Source organism: Erpetoichthys calabaricus, chromosome 3, assembly GCF_900747795.2.
Source record: "Erpetoichthys calabaricus chromosome 3, fErpCal1.3, whole genome shotgun sequence".
In the NCBI taxonomy this organism is placed as follows: Eukaryota; Metazoa; Chordata; class Cladistia; order Polypteriformes; family Polypteridae; genus Erpetoichthys; species Erpetoichthys calabaricus.
Window position 1 is genome coordinate 216,277,665 of NC_041396.2, and position 18,200 is coordinate 216,295,864.

Here is an 18,200-nt window from a genome sequence, read left to right on the forward strand (position 1 = left end):
ACCAGTCTATCAAAGCACACACCCATACTAATACCCACACATACCCCTCTATAGGGCCAACTTTCAGAGACAAATTAAACTAGCTTACACATCTTTGGGGTGTGGGAAGAAATTTAGTACTAAGAAAACATAGAAGAACACAGGGAGAACATACAAACTCATGACAGAAAGTAACTAGGGCAGGACTCAAACATGTTAAAAACTGAGCCATCCTCTACAAAAGGACAACAAATTTCAGTATAAAAGTATTGTATTTTATTAGGTATTTAAAGACTGGCTTATGAACCAAAGTACTATAAAAATGCAAGGTATCTTTAAAAAGGAGATAGATGAAATACAGTAATTCACATGAATTTGGTAAAGATTACTGGGAGAATTTTGTTGGTTTCTGAAACATTGCATACAATACCTTGGCTTAAGGTCAGTTCATCAGACTCGCTGTTTGATGAAACTTCAATATTTATTGGGAGATCAGAAAAGACAGACTTTGTTGAACACTTTGATTCCACCGGTGAACTTGAGATTCTCCCTGAATGAAAACAAAATTTGAAAATATTTCATATAATTATACAAGTTGAAGCACAATTCAAATTTTTATCAAGATCAAGCTGAGGGTCAATTTTATTGTATACACTGCAATACAATTTATACTTGGAAGTTTTGCATAAACTAGTGACAATTGAACAAATCAAGAGAGACAAAAAAAGATAAGAAAAAAACTAATACATCATATAAAGTACATACACTGTATATTATAAGGAAAGACATGCATTTGCCAGAGACCTACAGAGAGAGACACACACATGGATAGATGGTGCCAAATGGAAAATTGACTTTTTACAGAAGCTCAGGAATTATGACAAATAAACATCACCCCCCTCAAATACATTTTTTTTTTTTAAATTTGTTTATGTAAGAGTCAGAGTTTCCCTTAGGCGCTCCCCTGGTTGCTGACTGGGTATGTGGGTCCCTTCATTCAGAGGTGGAACTGATAAATAATTGTAGCAATAAATATATTTAAACTAACATATTTTAACCATTTAAATGAACATAAACTCATGATCTGTTAACATTACATAATGGTTGTTAATGCTTTATTAATGAACTTTATTATAAAGTGCTACCCAATAAAAGCACACTAACAAAAAACACATGCAAGTTTTAAATTAAATCATATTCACAAAATGCAAACCCACAATAAAGGCATACACATTTTTTAATTGAATCCCATTTTCTAAGTTCTAAGTAGGAGGCCAGAACACAGTTGCTTGCTTAGCATTATAAATTAAACTACTGAAAGGATGGGGATTGTGGGAATGCATTTGCTTTGGGGGCCGAGGGGAATCATGTTATTACCTAAAGGGACTGTCACAATTACATCTCTGAACAGCATGCAACATTTAAGGACTACAGTTGCTAAACTCTTACCACTCCACAGTCACTCGAGCTGTCACAGCAGGTGACTCGCAGTATGTGACTAACCAGATTGCTCCCAAGTTTTCAAGCAGAATATGAGACATGCCTTGTGCTGTGTATGTAGTACAAGGTGAGGGTGATGGCAGCAGCTATTTGACATAAAGAATGCCAGAATAGGAAGAATATGCTGCCTGAAAGCAAGAAACATTATAGAAGAGTCATCACAGAATTGCCCCCATCAAAAATAAATTAATTTGATTTGCTTCAAGTTTGGATTCTGCAATATGCATTAGGAGAGACACTGAGTGAATGATGAGTAAGTGGATAATCTGTGGTTAAAACTGTCTAAGTTTGAATGTAATGGATTAAAACTTCTTAGACTTTGACAAATTTCACCTCTATGCATGATATTGACTCTCTGAAAACAGACTTCTAAAGTTACTGGGCTCTCTTCCCTTGTAGTATCCTCACAGGATAGGCTTCTGGCACATGTAGGTATAACGGCAAGCAGCCCTCTGGTTTCCATAAAACTAGAGTTCATACCAGTGAATGAGAGGGTCACTTCAATGAGGTTATGGGCTTCACAGGGGAAAGCCAACTACTGTTTGTGTGTATGCATCTAACAACAGACCTTGGCAACATTCAAAAAATGCAAACCTATTATTAACATTGCTATTTCCTCCAGAGGTTAAAAAAAAAAAAAAAAAAATGTACAACACGGTATGTTAACAAGTAAGTTCACCTGATCAATGCAAAGAGTATGTTGTTAAGAACCTACATACTGTAGTATTTAAAAACCTCAAGTAAATTTAAATACAAAATTAAAAATAAACAGGGGTGGTTAAATGTAGGTTTACAGTTGAGAGTACCTAATACAGTTTATTTTTGTATTATTTACTATTATACTATTTGTATTTGTCATCTTCTTCTTAAAGCTATTGAGCTAATAAAGTTATTGCTATAAACATAACTTGCATGTCTTTTTCCCCATACAAAAAACTGCAAACCTACTTTTGCCCACCTCTGCATATCTTTAGTAAAAATATAACTTTATATATTTTCCCAAAGTCTATTTTTGTAATAAGTTTATATGTTTAATATATCACTGTGCACTGTACAAAATTTTTTTATAAATTTGCTTCTTCTCACATGTATAGCTAACACAAGGCCAGATTTTGCACATAGGGGCTCATCATTTAGAACTGCTAGGCAAGCATTAGAAGACGAGAAAAGAACTACGAAAATGGGCAATGTACTATTTCTGTGTGACAGTGTCAGCACAAAATTGGATCTTCATTTCCTTGTTTGGAATGGTATGATAAGGGCCTGCACATGGAGAAAGAGTATAAAGCCTTGGAACATTGCCCAGCACACCTTTGAAGCCGACGGATGGATGGGAGATAACGTCATCCGATCCTGAAAATCCTTCCAGCACACTGACGAAAATGGCAGACTCTACACAAAGGTCTTGTCGTGGCTTCCTGTCTGTTATGCCGCGTAAACCATCATTAAAGAAAGCTGTTATTTTCTCTTATGTGATTTCTTACCGCCGTATCACTAAGGGAGGGATATCACCTCTTTATATCTATTTAGGTTCAGGTTACTTAAAATGCCACAATTAAAAAAAGAACTTCTTCCAAGCAGGGAGCTAGCACCCCCTAGAGGAAAACAATTGTGTTAGCTACGCATGACTCATGTGCTTGACTACTGTGTAGAGCATGTGTAAAGACAGACGCCAATAATCAAGGGTTGTGTGATGTTACTGTAACATCAGGTGGTACACCCCTTGAAGTCAATACATCACAACTCTGAGCAACTTTACTAACATAGCTGAGCAACTCTTACTTCAAGCTTTGTTTCATTTTGAAGTTCAGGCATCATTGTATCCATAGAAAAATATGGCACGATGGTATAAGTTACCTCAGTTCCAATGTGTGGATCACCTTATGAAAAACAATTTTCTATGACACTACTCTGACAAACATCTGTGTAAATAATATGCAACCCATTTTGCTCTACCACAAGTGCTAGGAAGTTTGTTTAAAGTTGACATTTCTGTGGGTTTGGCTTCTCCTAGTGTAACTCCTGGTGGTGTCAAGAGCAATGTGCAATCACATAGCTTGTCCATAATACCTTCTGTAGAAGATTTTTACATACATTGTGTTCATGTTAATTTCTCTGTTAACATTTTAAAATCTACAGTAAGTCAGTGTTTTAAATTTGACATAAGTAGGTCCTGCTTGCACATTAGGACAAATCTGTTCTGACATTTTTCTTCCTTTTCACTGTGACACAGGCATTAGCATAAGTGCATAATATCAATAAAATGTAACCATGTTCAACAGAACAATCATATATAATTCTAGAGGTATGCAACCAGACTTTTACTTTTGCTGGCATTATTATAATAATTTAGTTATGTAATCCAGTTGGACAAATTACATACACAGCTCAACAGATTTTGCCTGTTTCTTTATGCAATCAAAAATTCACCTGTTAAACATTTGCATCAATTTTTGAGTAACGTGCAATTCTAAGAAATACCATCCTGAAAAAGCATGACTTGCAAGTGAATCAATTTTACCCACCTCTAATATACACTGATTTCAGCCTGTCTAGTTGAACATTTTGGAGGTGGCCGCATTTACAATACCTCTATAGTAGTGTGCAAAAGGCAAGGACAATGCTTCAAGACAACGCGGGGTCATGGTCATCTTCGTTTCTAAAAAGAAGAAGAAATGTATTTCTTCTTTTTGGAACAGCCTACACTGGAATTCTGGAAAACGGGTAGTTGACTCTTTTAAAGGAGTAATGCATATGATCATGATCCACATGATTTAAGGGACAACTGTTGCATAATGTACTTGTGTGAAACACAGTTTTGGTCACCATATAACAAAAAACAATTTTTATATATAACTAGAGAAAGTCCTGAGAAGACAAACTAGACCCATTCTATAGGATATGAGCTATGAAGGACTGAAGGAAGTGAATCTTCTTATCTTAGGCAAACAGAGATTAAGAGGTAACATGACTAAAGCATTGAAAACTATAAAGGGGGATAGTACAATGGTTCCAGCTGTTACCTTAAAATGAATTCTTCAATATGAACATAGAATGTACAGTACATGAAAACTGTTTAAGGGTAAACTTTGCAAAAACGTTAGAAAGTGGCTCTTCAAACAGACTAAAATTACCAAGTACTGTGTTAGACAATTTCCAGTGTCACCTTGATCTTATTCTAGAAGCTATGTTGGGCTGAGTGTCCTGTCCTCATCAGTGATTTACTCTATCAATCCTTTTAATATGGTTCATTTCAGAAAGGGCACTATTAAAAGGCTTATTGCAAATTGCAGTACATGCAAATATAGTTCATGCAGTCAAGACTCTTAATTTGTGTGCACAGCATCAGCCCTTTAAAGCTGAATGTGTTAGAAAACTGTATATGTAATCAAATATATATAGATAGATATAGATAGAGACAGACATATAGATATAAAGAGAGCAGATATAGAAATACATAGCTTTGTTGCAATCCAGTAAAGCTTTTGCATTTTCCTATTTAATTAAATTTTCACTAAATTCGGCTTTTTATATGTAATTGTTCTCCAATACATCCCTTTTTAGTATGTGCCTTTTTAAATTTCCAGGCTTTAAAAAGCGTCAGCTAAAATTACACTACAGTAGATAAGACTGCCAAATGAACATTAGAGAGCAAAGATGCAGAAGAGGCTAAGAACTGTGAAGTAAAATGAAGCTATAAAAGAATAAAATAAAAGCAGAAAAAGATAAAATGGAAAAGGTGAATCCAGGCAAATGGTTGCAGAACCAAAGAATAGAACTTCCAAAGAAATAGATGTCAAAGATTCAAGGACTGACATTAAAGAAACAACGGTAAACGGGCCAGTCAAGTGCGGGGGAATACTGGAGAAGTTAAAAAGGTAGGCATGGCATTTAGAGTAATCAAAAAGAATCTAAAATTAAGTAGAATGAAATGTTGCAGATACAAAATACAAAAGTAAAACACTAAAGACATTACAGACAAATGCAAAATAAAACCAGTACCCAGTTTCAAATAAAACAGTATATCTAAACCAGATCAAAAATAAAGAGCAGTGGGAAAATTACTTCAGACATATTGGAAATTTTTTAGAGATCATACATATAAGCAGAAAATAACTGCACTTGTTCTACTAAAAAATATATTTAAAGTACTACAACAAAAGATAACATTCATGGTAAAATATTAATAAAAGAAATCACAGCAATGAAAACAATTGTATAATTAGAACAAAAAGAAGTACATTTGATTAGGATAATACGTGGTCATTTATGCATTAATGTATTGAAAAAATCTACTTTTAAATGCACAGTAGAATTTTTGGCTAGAATGTCTAAAGAAAGAAATGTCAAATTCTACTGAGGTCATCAGTGCTGTACACTCAGATTATTAGCAGCCATCTAACAAATGTCAACAATACTAATACACCTTAAAAGAAAGAACAAACATAGGGATACAGCTGGTTTGCAAATGGATGGATGGATAGATAAAATACAGAAGAGCAATAATTAGAATTTCAATGCTGTATCTACAGTAAAAACCACATAGATGGATAAGACTAAATTTATTTGTCCCCAGGGGGACATTTGGCTTTTTAAAGAGACTCTTTAAATACATACATAATAGATACAGAAGCAAGTAAATAAATACACACACACACACTCACTTTGGTCTGAACACACACCAAAATGACTACAACATACTTTAAGTACCTTTTCTTGACACACTTCTGCTAAATAATTCATTGGCTTAAAGTCCACAATGTTAGTGTATCAGAGAGATGACGTGCAGCATTGTTCATAATGGCACTAAGTTTTGTTTTAATTCTCTCTCTTCGCTACAATCTCCAGGGGGTCCAGAGTGCATCCTATAACTAAGCCAGCCCTTTTAATTAGCTTGTTGATTTGATTGGCCTCTCTTGAAATGATGTTACCAGCCCAGCACATCACAGCATAGAAAAATTATACTGGCCTTCAGAGTTATAGAAGATGTGAAGTATGCCCTTTCCCACATTAAAGGAACAGTCTCCCAAGGAAAAATAGCCTTTCTTTCTACCCTTTATTATATAGTTCCTCTGTATTCAGAGGCCACTCCAACCTAACATGAATATGGTCCCTTTCAAATACTTATAAGAGTGGACAACCTCTACATGCGCTCCTTGAACTGTGACCGGACATAGAGGATCTTAGTGCAGTGAAAGTCAATAGCCAGTCCCTTGGTTTTGCTGATGTTAAGATGCAGACATTTCTCTTTGAACCAAGAAACAAAAGCTCTCCACCTGACTACTAGTCTCATTTCCTTTATCAATACACCCCACAAGTGCAGAATCATCTGAGAATTTCTGCAAGTGACATGACTTGGTGTTATATTTGTAGCCGGAAGCGTACATAGTGAAGAGAAAAGGAGACAGGACTGTTCCTTGTGGTGCTCAAGTGTTGCTTACATATGTATCGGAAACACAATCCTGGAGTCTCGCAAACTGCAACCTGCCTGACAGATAGTCCATTATCTAGGACATTATAGACTGCATCCACCAGCATATCTGAGTTTACCCCTTAACAATGATGATATTGAAGACACTGGAGAAATCAAAAACATAATCCTCACAGTGTTGCCAAATTTATCCAGGTAAGAATAAGCTTTGTGGAGCAGATAAATGATTGAATCCTCCATTCCAGTCTTTTTCCAACAGGCAAACTGCAGTAGGTCCAGGTGGTCTACCACAAGAGGACTCATAGTCCAGGACCAGTCTCTCAAAGGTCTTCATGATGCAAGACGCAAGTGCCACTGGTCTGTAATCATCAGGTGAATAAGTGCCTGCCTTCTTTTGGAACGGGAACAATGCAGGATGTTTTCCACAGCAGTGGCATTTTTTGAAGCCTTAAGGATGGACTGAACAGGTGACAGAAGACACCACAAAAGTTGGTCAACACCAGCCTGTAGCTTGTTCGGTTGTCTCCTTACTTGGTCTTCAGTTATGGACAGTCCACACTGATAAACAGAGGTGGACTTGTCACTGGCCATTCCAGTTGATGTGGTAGGAGTAGTGGTGATTGTGTGGGAAAACTGGTCATTGGAAGAAGGTGGAAGAGGGAGGGAAAATTCATTTAAAAAAAAAAAAATTGGTTCAGGGCATTAGCTTTATCCAGAAACCCTTCTAGCACCCGAGCCCTGGATTGCTTGAGTCCTGTAATTATACCCAGTCCATTGCATGGCTGCACTCGGGTCCTAATCTGGATCCTGAGTTGGTTTGTCATGTGGTGTGTCTGAGTTTGGTTTCTATTTCAGCTTTGTAAGCTTCCTTTCCTTCACTTAGCTTTTTCTTTTGCACACACTGTATGTCCTTCAGAGCCCCTTTGTCACCAGATTTAAATGCTCTCTTTTTCTCATTCAGGAGACCTTTTAGATCCTTAAATCCAGTTTTTGTTGCTTAGAAAGCAGATGAGCACACACTATACCTTTAACATTCAACTGCTGAAGATACAGAAACAGAAATGGTTCTTTGTCATTCTTTGACAAGCATGTCATTTAACTCCCTACTATGTTTGGAATTGCCCAACTAAATTATATTATTGACTATATACTTACTTTAGCTTGAGACAAATATTTTGGATGATTGCACACTTGCAGCAAATGCTCAAGCTGACGGCAATGTATAAAATAAACATTTCTACTGAAAGCATACCAAACATACAGTACATTCAAATTATTTAGCAAATACAGATAACCTTTAACTGAATGCTCGTTTTTTAAATTCATCAATGCCAATACTCACTACCTGCTCCTCTTAGAGCCACTGCTGCAGTCTGTCATGACTAATTTATTTTACATTTATTATGAGTCAAATTTCATCTCTCAGCTTTTTTATTTTCAAATTTTACCCCTTCTGGGCATCCCAACACCACTTCCATTACATACAATTTATGATTTACCATATTTGTGAATAATTATTACTTATTTTTATTTTATTGTGAGCCAACCGTGAAGAGCACAACAAAAAAAGTGAATTAAGTTTTATTTCCAAAGAATAAAAGGTTTTGTGAACACAAGATACATATTTCTAGATCTTTTGTTGTGATATATTAGCAGTGTTTATGAAAATAGCCCGTTGGTGAGAATATTGTTTAAACTAATGTAAACCTACTAAATTGCTGGAAGTTCACTGCATGACTGGATTGATTAGTTTCTATTATTACAAACAAATTCACATCCATACTAAAGCTAGCACAAATGCATAGGACAAAATCATCCACCTACATGTATGTAGAATAGACAACTTAAACTGGGCATACACTGTGATTTTTGCATGATTTTAAGCCCAATTTGCAATTGCCAACTGATTTTCTGCGTCCGCTGCAATATTAGCATTATCGGTTGCCATTTCACGTGCAGCATGAGAGTGGTTGCAATGCCAGATTGCATCTCGCAACTGGGCTGCAATTCAACCATTAGAATTTATGTCATGTCAGAAATTTCAGGTGACTGGTATTGTAGCATGAGCAGTGTCATGCTTATTGATATCGGATTTTCTGATATCGCCATCAAATATCCTAAAATACATAGCGCAGAGACCACAGTGAATGTGCATTGTACATGTACAGTCTAAGCCCCCCTCGTTGTGGCATATCAATAGGACCAAACATACTTGTGCAGTTTAAGCACACATGCTACTGTCAACGTTTATGCAGTTGCTTGATCAAGATTTTGAAAAGTCACACACGGTGCAGTTTAGATGTTTTTCTTCCATGATGGGTGACCAATCATGGATTGAGGTATGGTAATGAGCAGAATCCAGTCAGGGAAGACTGACCAGAGCAACCAGAGCATGATGGACTGCATTTTCAAAAATTTTCCTTTTCACCCGTTCACATTGAAAGGTCACACCAGTGTTTTCAAAAGTCTTCAGCTCTGGACAGTATTTTCAATAGTATTCTTTTCATTGGTTAAAAACACCAGTGTAGTGTAACCAAATGTGGAGAATAGACACACGTCTGCATTTTTAAACAAAAATATAGTAGTGGTGATAAGGCCATAGAGTAACTGGGATGTTGCTAGGCCTCCCCCTGTCATTCTCAAGGTAGTGCTGGCATGAGAGGTAAAGTCTGGGGACAGATTCATAAAAGCAGCCATAATTATTTCTAGTTCATCACCTTGCATCTAAATGTGTTATACTTTGACATGTATTTTTTGCGCAGACTTTGATTCCGTGATGCTTACCAAAAAAGTACAAACATACAGCATAATGACAACAGCAAACATCACTCACCTTAAAGCCTACCATCAAACAATGAAAAACACACTTGTACATATTCATTAAATGAGTGTTGAAGATCGTTAAGGTCAGGATATTCGGTTCATCTATTTTACGGTTTGTGGGCAATTTCCAGTATAAAATCTGGTTTTACTGGTATGGGTTGACTTAAGATGTTTATCAGACAGAGAGAGTGGTGGCATGTGATGGGTTGGAAGAGATCTTGATTGTTTTGCATTTCATTCAGGAAAGTAAAAGCAAATCCACAGTGTGAAGGTGATAGTCACAAATTTTTTTAAAGTAGTGCACACAACACTCTAGTGTTTTTTCTGACACCAGCTTAGATACCAACTTAGCAAAGCGTTACCGAGAAAATCCAAATATTTTCAGTAACAGTCCTCTGGAAGATGATCATCAACGCCTGTAGCATTCTCTCTCAAAAAGAACGGCCTCCAGTGAACTTTCTTGGCCATAACATACATATACAGATGTGTTGACTACCAGTGGTTGAAATGGTGTGTTATAAAACAATCACATTTTTCCTTAGTTTTACTTGATATACAGTAGTAACTTTTATTTTTATAGCATTTAAAAAGGTATGTAAAGGCCTTAGCAAATCAGCAACTAAAAGCACATTTTAGCCAATAATGGAAAAAAGGATTCAATAGAAACAGTGTTAAAGTTCAAACACTGGCTGTTTTTGTTTCTGGGTGTGTTAACTGTAAATGCCCAGTTTTACCAGGAGAAATGTCACCAAATGTTTTCTATCCCGATTTAAAGCACTACCTTCTTCCAAAACCACAAAGTCACAGATGTTGAATTTTTCATTAAATAAAATGTGTGAAGTTATGCTTCTTTTACAGTTAATGTTGTAGGTGATAACCCCATGAGATACAGTGGTGTGAAAAACTATTTGCCCCCTTCCTGATTTCTTATTCTTTTGCACGTTTGTCACACAAAATGTTTCTGATCATCAAACACATTTAAGCATTAGTCAAATATAACACAAGTAAACACAAAATGCAGTTTGTAAATGGTGGTTTTTATTATTTAGGGAGAAAAAAAAATCCAAACCTACATGGCCCTGTGTGAAAAAGTAATTGCCCCCTGAACCTAATAACTGGTTGGGCCACCCTTAGCAGCAATAACTGCAATCAAGCGTTTGCGATAACTTGCAATGAGTCTTTTACAGCGCTCTGGAGGAATTTTGGCCCACTCATCTTTGCAAAATTGTTGTAATTCAGCTTTATTTGAGGGTTTTCTAGAATGAACCGCCTTTTTAAGGTCATGCCATAGCATCTCAATTGGATTCAGGTCAGGACTTTGACTAGGCCACTCCAAAGTCTTCATTTTGTTTTTCTTCAGCCATTCAGAGGTGGATTTGCTGGTGTGTTTTGGGTCATTGTCCTGTTGCAGCACCCAAGATCGCTTCAGCTTGAGTTGACGAACAGATGGCCTGACATTCTCCTTCAGGATTTTTTGGTAGACAGTAGAATTCATGGTTCCATCTATCACAGCAAGCCTTCCAGGTCCTGAAGCAGCAAAACAACCCCAGACCATCACACTACCACCACCATATTTTACTGTTGGTATGATGTTCTTTTTCTGAAATGCTGTGTTCCTTTTACGCCAGATGTAGCGGGACATTTGCCTTCCAAAAAGTTCAACTTTTGTCTCATCAGTCCACAAGGTATTTTCCCAAAAGTCTTGGCAATCATTGAGATGTTTCTTAGCAAAATTGAGACGAGCCCTAATGTTCTTTTTGCTTAACAGTGGTTTGCGTCTTGGAAATCTGCCATGCAGGCCGTTTTTGCCCAGTCTCTTTCTTATGGTGGAGTCGTGAACACTGACCTTAATTGAGGCAAGTGAGGCCTGCAGTTCTTTAGACGTTGTCCTGGGGTCTTTTGTGACCTCTCGGATGAGTCGTCTCTGCGCTCTTGGGGTAATTTTGGTCGGCTGGCCACTCCTGGGAAGGTTCACCACTGTTCCATGTTTTTGCCATTTATGGATAATGGCTCTCACTGTGGTTCGCTGGAGTCCCAAAGCTTTAGAAATGGCTTTATAACCTTTACCAGACTGATAGATCTCAATTACTTCTGTTCTCATTTGTTCCTGAATTTCTTTGGATCTTGGCATGATGTCTAGCTTTTGAGGTGCTTTTGGTCTACTTCTCTGTGTCAGGTGTGGCAGTAATCAGGCCTGGGGGTGGCTACGGAAATTGAACTCAGGTGTGATACACCACAGTTAGGTTATTTTTTAACAAGGGGGCAATTACTTTTTCACACAGGGCCATGTAGGTTTGGATTTTTTTTCTCCCTAAATAATAAAAACCATCATTTAAAAACTGCATTTTGTGTTTACTTGTGTTATATTTGACTAATGGTTAAATGTGTTTGATGATCAGAAACATTTTGTGTGACAAACATGCAAAAGAATAAGAAATCAGGAAGGGGGCAAATAGTTTTTCACACCACTGTATTTCACTAGTTGACCAAAACTGGTGAGTGGTGATTTACCCTTCTCAACAGTTATATATAAAAAAAAAAACACGAGTGTGAGTGTCTAGACTCCTTCATTGAGAGGCATTGCGTTTTAGTGGCCATCTCACTGCCCTTCAAACATCTGTACAACCTGAAGCGAGTCAGATAACTTGCCTGTGCACCAGTTATACAAAAACTAAATCTTTACACTGTAATACTATACAAACAACATGTGACAAAAGCCACGTGTGATTATTTGTGTTCTAATATTTGATGTTAGACGACCAAAGACTTGCTTTGAGTAGCAAAAGAACCAATGATGAATAAATTCAGGAAAGGAGAAATCAATGGATTTCCCTTGTTCAAAGTTCAGTCTCTTTATTACAGGTTTCCTTCTTTGAGGAACAGGCAATGATTCAAAAGCATCACCTTTATAGAAATAGACTGTGGCAGTTATTGTTATTTGTGAGAACTTTGGGGTCAGTTAATTTGAGCAGTTATTCCATTGATTCTTTTGGTTAAATTCACTCCCCACAGATTTTCCAATATGGTAGATCTGTTGCAGCAGAAAAATAAAAAAAAAATAAAACACAAAGCTGAGAAGCAAGTAAATATTATAAGTATAGAGTGTATTCGAAGATGAGCTTCTATCTGGAGATTTAGTTATGTGCTTTAACAACTGCATTTACAGTAGATAAATATTCTTTCTCCCTGTAGTTACCAATAATTCCCAGTCTGGTAATGCAAGTGGTGATTAACATGTTTACTAGAATAAATGTACATAGATTCTTTGGGGCTTTTAATTAAAAGGCCTATTATTGGTCCAAAACAATGTTTTACAGCAAATTAATTTTTGAAAAACAATGTGGCAAACTGAAGAACTGTAATAAAAATAATAAATAAAAATTGAACAAGGAAACAATTGCAAATAACAAACCAAAATTACTAAGGGATTTCCAAGCACAGCAGGGCAATGATACTATGATAAAAATAATAAATTTAAAAGAAAATCTATGAAAGAGCAAGCTTACCACTTCTAATAATGTTTTCATTATCAATGTGTTGCCAAAAAGAAAGATTAAAATACTATCAATATAACTAAATGATGCTGCTGACATATAAAGGAAACCAATACACCAAAATTTTACTAAAAATATTGGCCCTCAAGAGAAAAACTAATTTTATACTGTAAAATTTCTATCATCAAGAATTCACAACAGCCCATAGAAACACACACCAGCATCTTATCAAGGATTATTTCCATGCCTTGGTCACAGTGTTGTCCACACAGGTGCCAACTCCGTGATTTTAAATTGAATTAAAAAAAAAAAAAAAAAAGCTTGAAAAACTATAATTGCCCAGGGAAAAAAAAATGTAAATCTGGGGGGTGTTTAATCGATTATCTTACAGAATTCAAAGAACATTCTAATAAATAGGTAAAAGAATATTGTTTAAAGCATTTTTTTGTTTCACACACAGTTTGTAAGTGTTGTTCTGATGCATTTAAACACACACACCATAAACATAACCCACAGGCTTGAGGGCTTAGTGGCCTGGTGGTTTCATTATGAAGTTGGATGCAAATCCCCTTCTTGAACCCTGGCTAATAACTGCATTTCCAGCAACTTTCTTCAAGAGCTGTGAAGTGTTAAAAATCTGAAGGACACAATGGCTGCCGTTTACAGTATAGTGAATAAGGAAGCACAGTCCTTGCATTTTATAAGTGCTTTCAGACTTGTGTATAATCTGTTGCTAATTTATATTTCTTTTCCCAAAGGACAGACATACCATTTTTAACTTGTGTAATGCTTATAATGAGGATTCCCTTACTCTGGTAAGGCTAGGTCCATAGAAAATTTTATAGGCCCATCAACTTGAAAGATCTTTCCCACCATGGGAAATTTCCATGAGAACTCATCTATTATTCTTTCATTAAAGGTACTCATTAAACCTTTAACAATTTTTTAAACATTTTTGTCTCAAAGTACTGTATATCTTGAATAATTTTAGTTTTGAAATTCCCAACAACATGCATTTGTAGAGCATTTCCTTTTTGATCTCTTAATGATTATTCTATTTAGATTCCGTACAGTGTTGGTTCAGGAATTCCACCTTTTTTACTAGGCTAAATTCTGTATTTTATAGACAAGCAAAAAATCTCTTGAATTTGGCTTTTCTTCTTTAGATACATTCACTGAGGATCACCTTGTAGCTTTCTTCTTTCAATCAAAATATTTGTTTCTTTAGAAATGTCAATAAAGGAATTTCATTAAGGTAGTATGATTGTCAGGTAACTCCAGGTATAGAAACTAACAGTGGCCGGCACCTTGTCATCTTTGATGCCATATCATCACACTTCTGATTTTACATCTGATGCTTTAAACATATTTTTCTTCCAAGTGTAAAGGCTTTGTGGTAAGTATAAATTTGCTGCATGCATTTTCTTCCTAGAATTTATCGATCACCTGACTCCTTAAATTTGCCAAGGCCAAACTTGCCACACATCCCCATCTTTAACTCCCCTGCCATTCCTTCCAGTTGGAAGATTGCTTTTTGTGGAGGAGTTGCACATTGAATTTCATTGTACTGTACAGTAAGGTATATTTGTGAATTACTGACAACTACGGAATCCATTTCTGGAAGCCCGGGATTCCCGGACATCTTTCATTCCTAGGAAGGAAACAGCTGTAATTCCTGGGAAAATGGGAACGGCCAAGTTCGCATATATAGAATGTAAAAATGTAAAAATTGATCAAGAAATAACAGAGTTATAGTTGAAAATAATTACGTTGCACGGTTTTTTGGCCCACGGTGTAGTGTGTTGCCGATTAATTCAGTCAACAACAGACAGCAGCAGTCAATCTCCCGGCTGACTCAGCACAGTGGACTGGGAGGTGTCTGCACTCTGCAGCGCACGAATGCCGGGACGGGGCCGAGTTCATTGACGTCTGTGCTGTTGACAGCTTTGAACAGCAACTTGAAATTGTTATGCGTCAGTCTGTTGCATCCGCATTATCTGTGCTAAGAAATTTGCCTTCACAGAATGGTGACAAGAAACTGGATGCATCAGTATGAAACGGCGGTGTTTCAGAGCAATGGCAAGCAAGGGCATTGTTTAGAACAAGTGTATCAGTATCTGATGACTGTGCTGCCTACTTCAGTGGAGGAAGAGCGTGCTTTCTCAGCGGCTGGCGTACTCTGCACGAAGGTGCGCTCTTGCCTGGACGACCGCACGCTCGACATGTTGTGCTTTCTACGCTTTTATTACCGCAACTAACTAGATACATGTACTTATATGACAGCATGAACTGCTTGTAGTTAAGGTTAGTCTTTTATTGGTGTCAACATATTGAAGTAGTTTCGCTCGTTCTAAAGCCATTCATATGTGTAATGCCCATGCACTGTGTCATTCCCGGGAGCCCGGGAATAACATGCGGGATTCCCGAATTCCTGAGAATGGATAAACCCATCCGGGAATGGATTCCCTACTGACAACCTATTTTTGTAACTCAGAGTAGATTCTTTCTGCCAATGATGAAGAACACTCTGTCACATTGATCTAAATCTTGACTGGTTCATTTACTTACTGGTTGTAAATTTTACCATCCCAATTCAGCCACTGTTTTCCTTTATCCTTAATAAGCACACCTTTATTACTTATTCTAACCTCTCTTGTTCAAATTTCTGCCCAGTTCCCTGTGGCATTAGACTTTCCTTGCATCTACATTTCTTCTGAAAGGGCACACCCCTGGAGTGAATCCGTTAACAAGAATGGCATGTCAAACAGACAACTGTTCACCTTCAGACAGGCTACCTGTCAGTACCCCATAATAAGTTAAAATCCAGATTATCATCTTGAATAAGCCTCTCTGCAAGGAAGCAGCAATGGGTGATACTGAAAAAAATATTAATGAGAAATCTACAAAAAGTTACCAAGAATGAGGTTATACAAAAGATGAAATCAAGTAGGCAAAATGAAATCAGGCCCCAAATTTTCCATGTGGGATTTTTTTTTTCTTCAGACAGATACAAATGATGTAAGAATGCTTGATCTCAACTTTAATAAAGTTTCTTGCTATTCTGCAAAGACAGCAGACAGATGTTTACACTGCTTTGTAATGTATGCCTGTTCTAAAGAAAAAAAAAAAGATTAATATTTAATAAAATGCACTCAAGCTCAGTTGTTTTCAACATTTCAAAAGTCTTCTACTGAAATCTTCTACTAATACAATCAGGCCTATGAAAAATCAAGGGCCATTGCTGGCAGTATATTAATGTGATACAACTTAAGTCTTATTGGACAATATGTATTAATTCCCTAACCCCCTTCCAAATTCTCTATAGTCATCTTGTGTGTTTTTTTTGCACAACCCATTGCTAAGACCAAATTGGAATTGTCAGAAACCTTTACAGATATTTTTAGCCTTGTGGAACCTCTAACTCTCTTCTCATATCAGTTTGTGAGTTTTCATATTGTTAATATTCAACACAGCCATCACACTATTATTTTTAGCTTTGTACTACAGGACCCAGATTTACAAGATTCAAAAAGTCCATCTATTCAATGAAAATATACTGTAAGTAACATACTGTATACTGCGCAAGTGTGGATTCCAAGGCTTGAAAGTTGTAAACAACAAATTTACTCAGTTTTTTTTTTTTTTTTTTTTAATATAAATACTGAAGCTGTATGTAAACGGTACAGAACTGTTTATGCTTCCTGTTCTTGGTATTTATTATTGCTGCCTGTATCTCCTATTAAGTTATTTTATTGTCGTTCACTTGAACTATTTAAAGCTTGTTCATAATATGATGGAATTAAAACAAACCTTTATGTAGCTCATTATTATTGAAATGTACATTTTCATACACCATAACCCCTTTGGTATAAATTACTTTATACTGTATTTGCTGTGCTTGAGGTCCACAAAATTCAATCAATTCTTAGTTTAGATTAATATGTAGACACAAACGTCCAGTACCTGAAGTTGTTTCATCTGAAGCCACGGCAGTAGGAGCGGACAATACGAAGAATGGTGACAGCTCTTCAGCATCAGTCGGCTGGCTGCCTTTTCTGATCGATTGTTTGGTAGTCTCAGCTAAACAGAGCAAAAACAAGAAGTCAGTGCTTTCAGTGGTATGCAGCTGTCTGATAAATCTGTCATTTTGTCACACTCCTATCTGCGCTCAATTTAATCAGTGTCAGGAAAGAACAAAATGGTGTCATTCTTTAGGTCATAGACTGTCACAGATACTGTCTGTATTATGTTTTTCTTCACCATACAACATGCTAAGTACTGAGTGATATTAATACATAATAAAACAGCCTGGGCATCAAAGAAGACATTGAGGAACAGAACTCTATTACTTACAGTTAACTTTGGATGAAGGAAGAAATTTATCATTTTAATAACGTCATGCAATGCTTCAAAGTATCTTTTTACAAAGTGCCTCAATTATTTAAAAAAGTACAATATATTTGAAATTTATATCATAAATTGAATTGTATTTCCTTATCTGCCTTTGAGAAAAGGTAATAGGCAAGATGACATTGCATTTTCGATTTGAATTTTACATCGATAATGGCATAACAAATCATTGCTGACAGGCAAATCCTAACTTCATACATCAGAAAATTACAATGGTCTTCTTTTAGCCTACTTTAAATACAATGTTGAAATCTGTGTTAATAAAGTCAAGTGAAATTTTGTATGCCAATACTAACATGAAGATGAGCAGCCCAGAGGCAAAGCGGTCAGCACTGCTGCATGACAGATCTAGTCTCCTTAGTTCCAACCTCACTCCTGGTCATTGTCCATTTGGAGTTTACATTGTTTAAAATTATCAAATGCCAAAACCACCAGCATACATGCTGATTTGTGGTGGCGAGATGCTACGCGCAATTTTCAAAATGCTAAATATTGCATTATTGTGAAGTGTTTGAGGGTGTTAATTTCTGTACTGTTTTTCCATTATTTCAAGCCAGTGATAC

The 18,200-nt window shown here is 36.4% G+C and overlaps 1 protein-coding gene across 3 annotated transcripts in view; it reads right to left on the reverse strand.

The window, feature by feature from the left end:
* The window catches only part of LOC114648645 (synaptotagmin-like protein 2), a 554,437-nt gene that overhangs the window by 179,009 nt on the left and 357,228 nt on the right, over positions 1-18,200 (reverse strand). For all 3 annotated transcript variants that reach the window (XM_051925337.1, XM_051925335.1, XM_051925336.1), the window contains 2 exons: positions 17,191-17,307; positions 410-529 (listed from right to left, as the gene is read on the reverse strand). In XM_051925337.1, the coding sequence (XP_051781297.1) occupies positions 410-529; positions 17,191-17,307 (237 nt within the window). The remainder of the gene's footprint in view (positions 1-409; positions 530-17,190; positions 17,308-18,200) is intronic.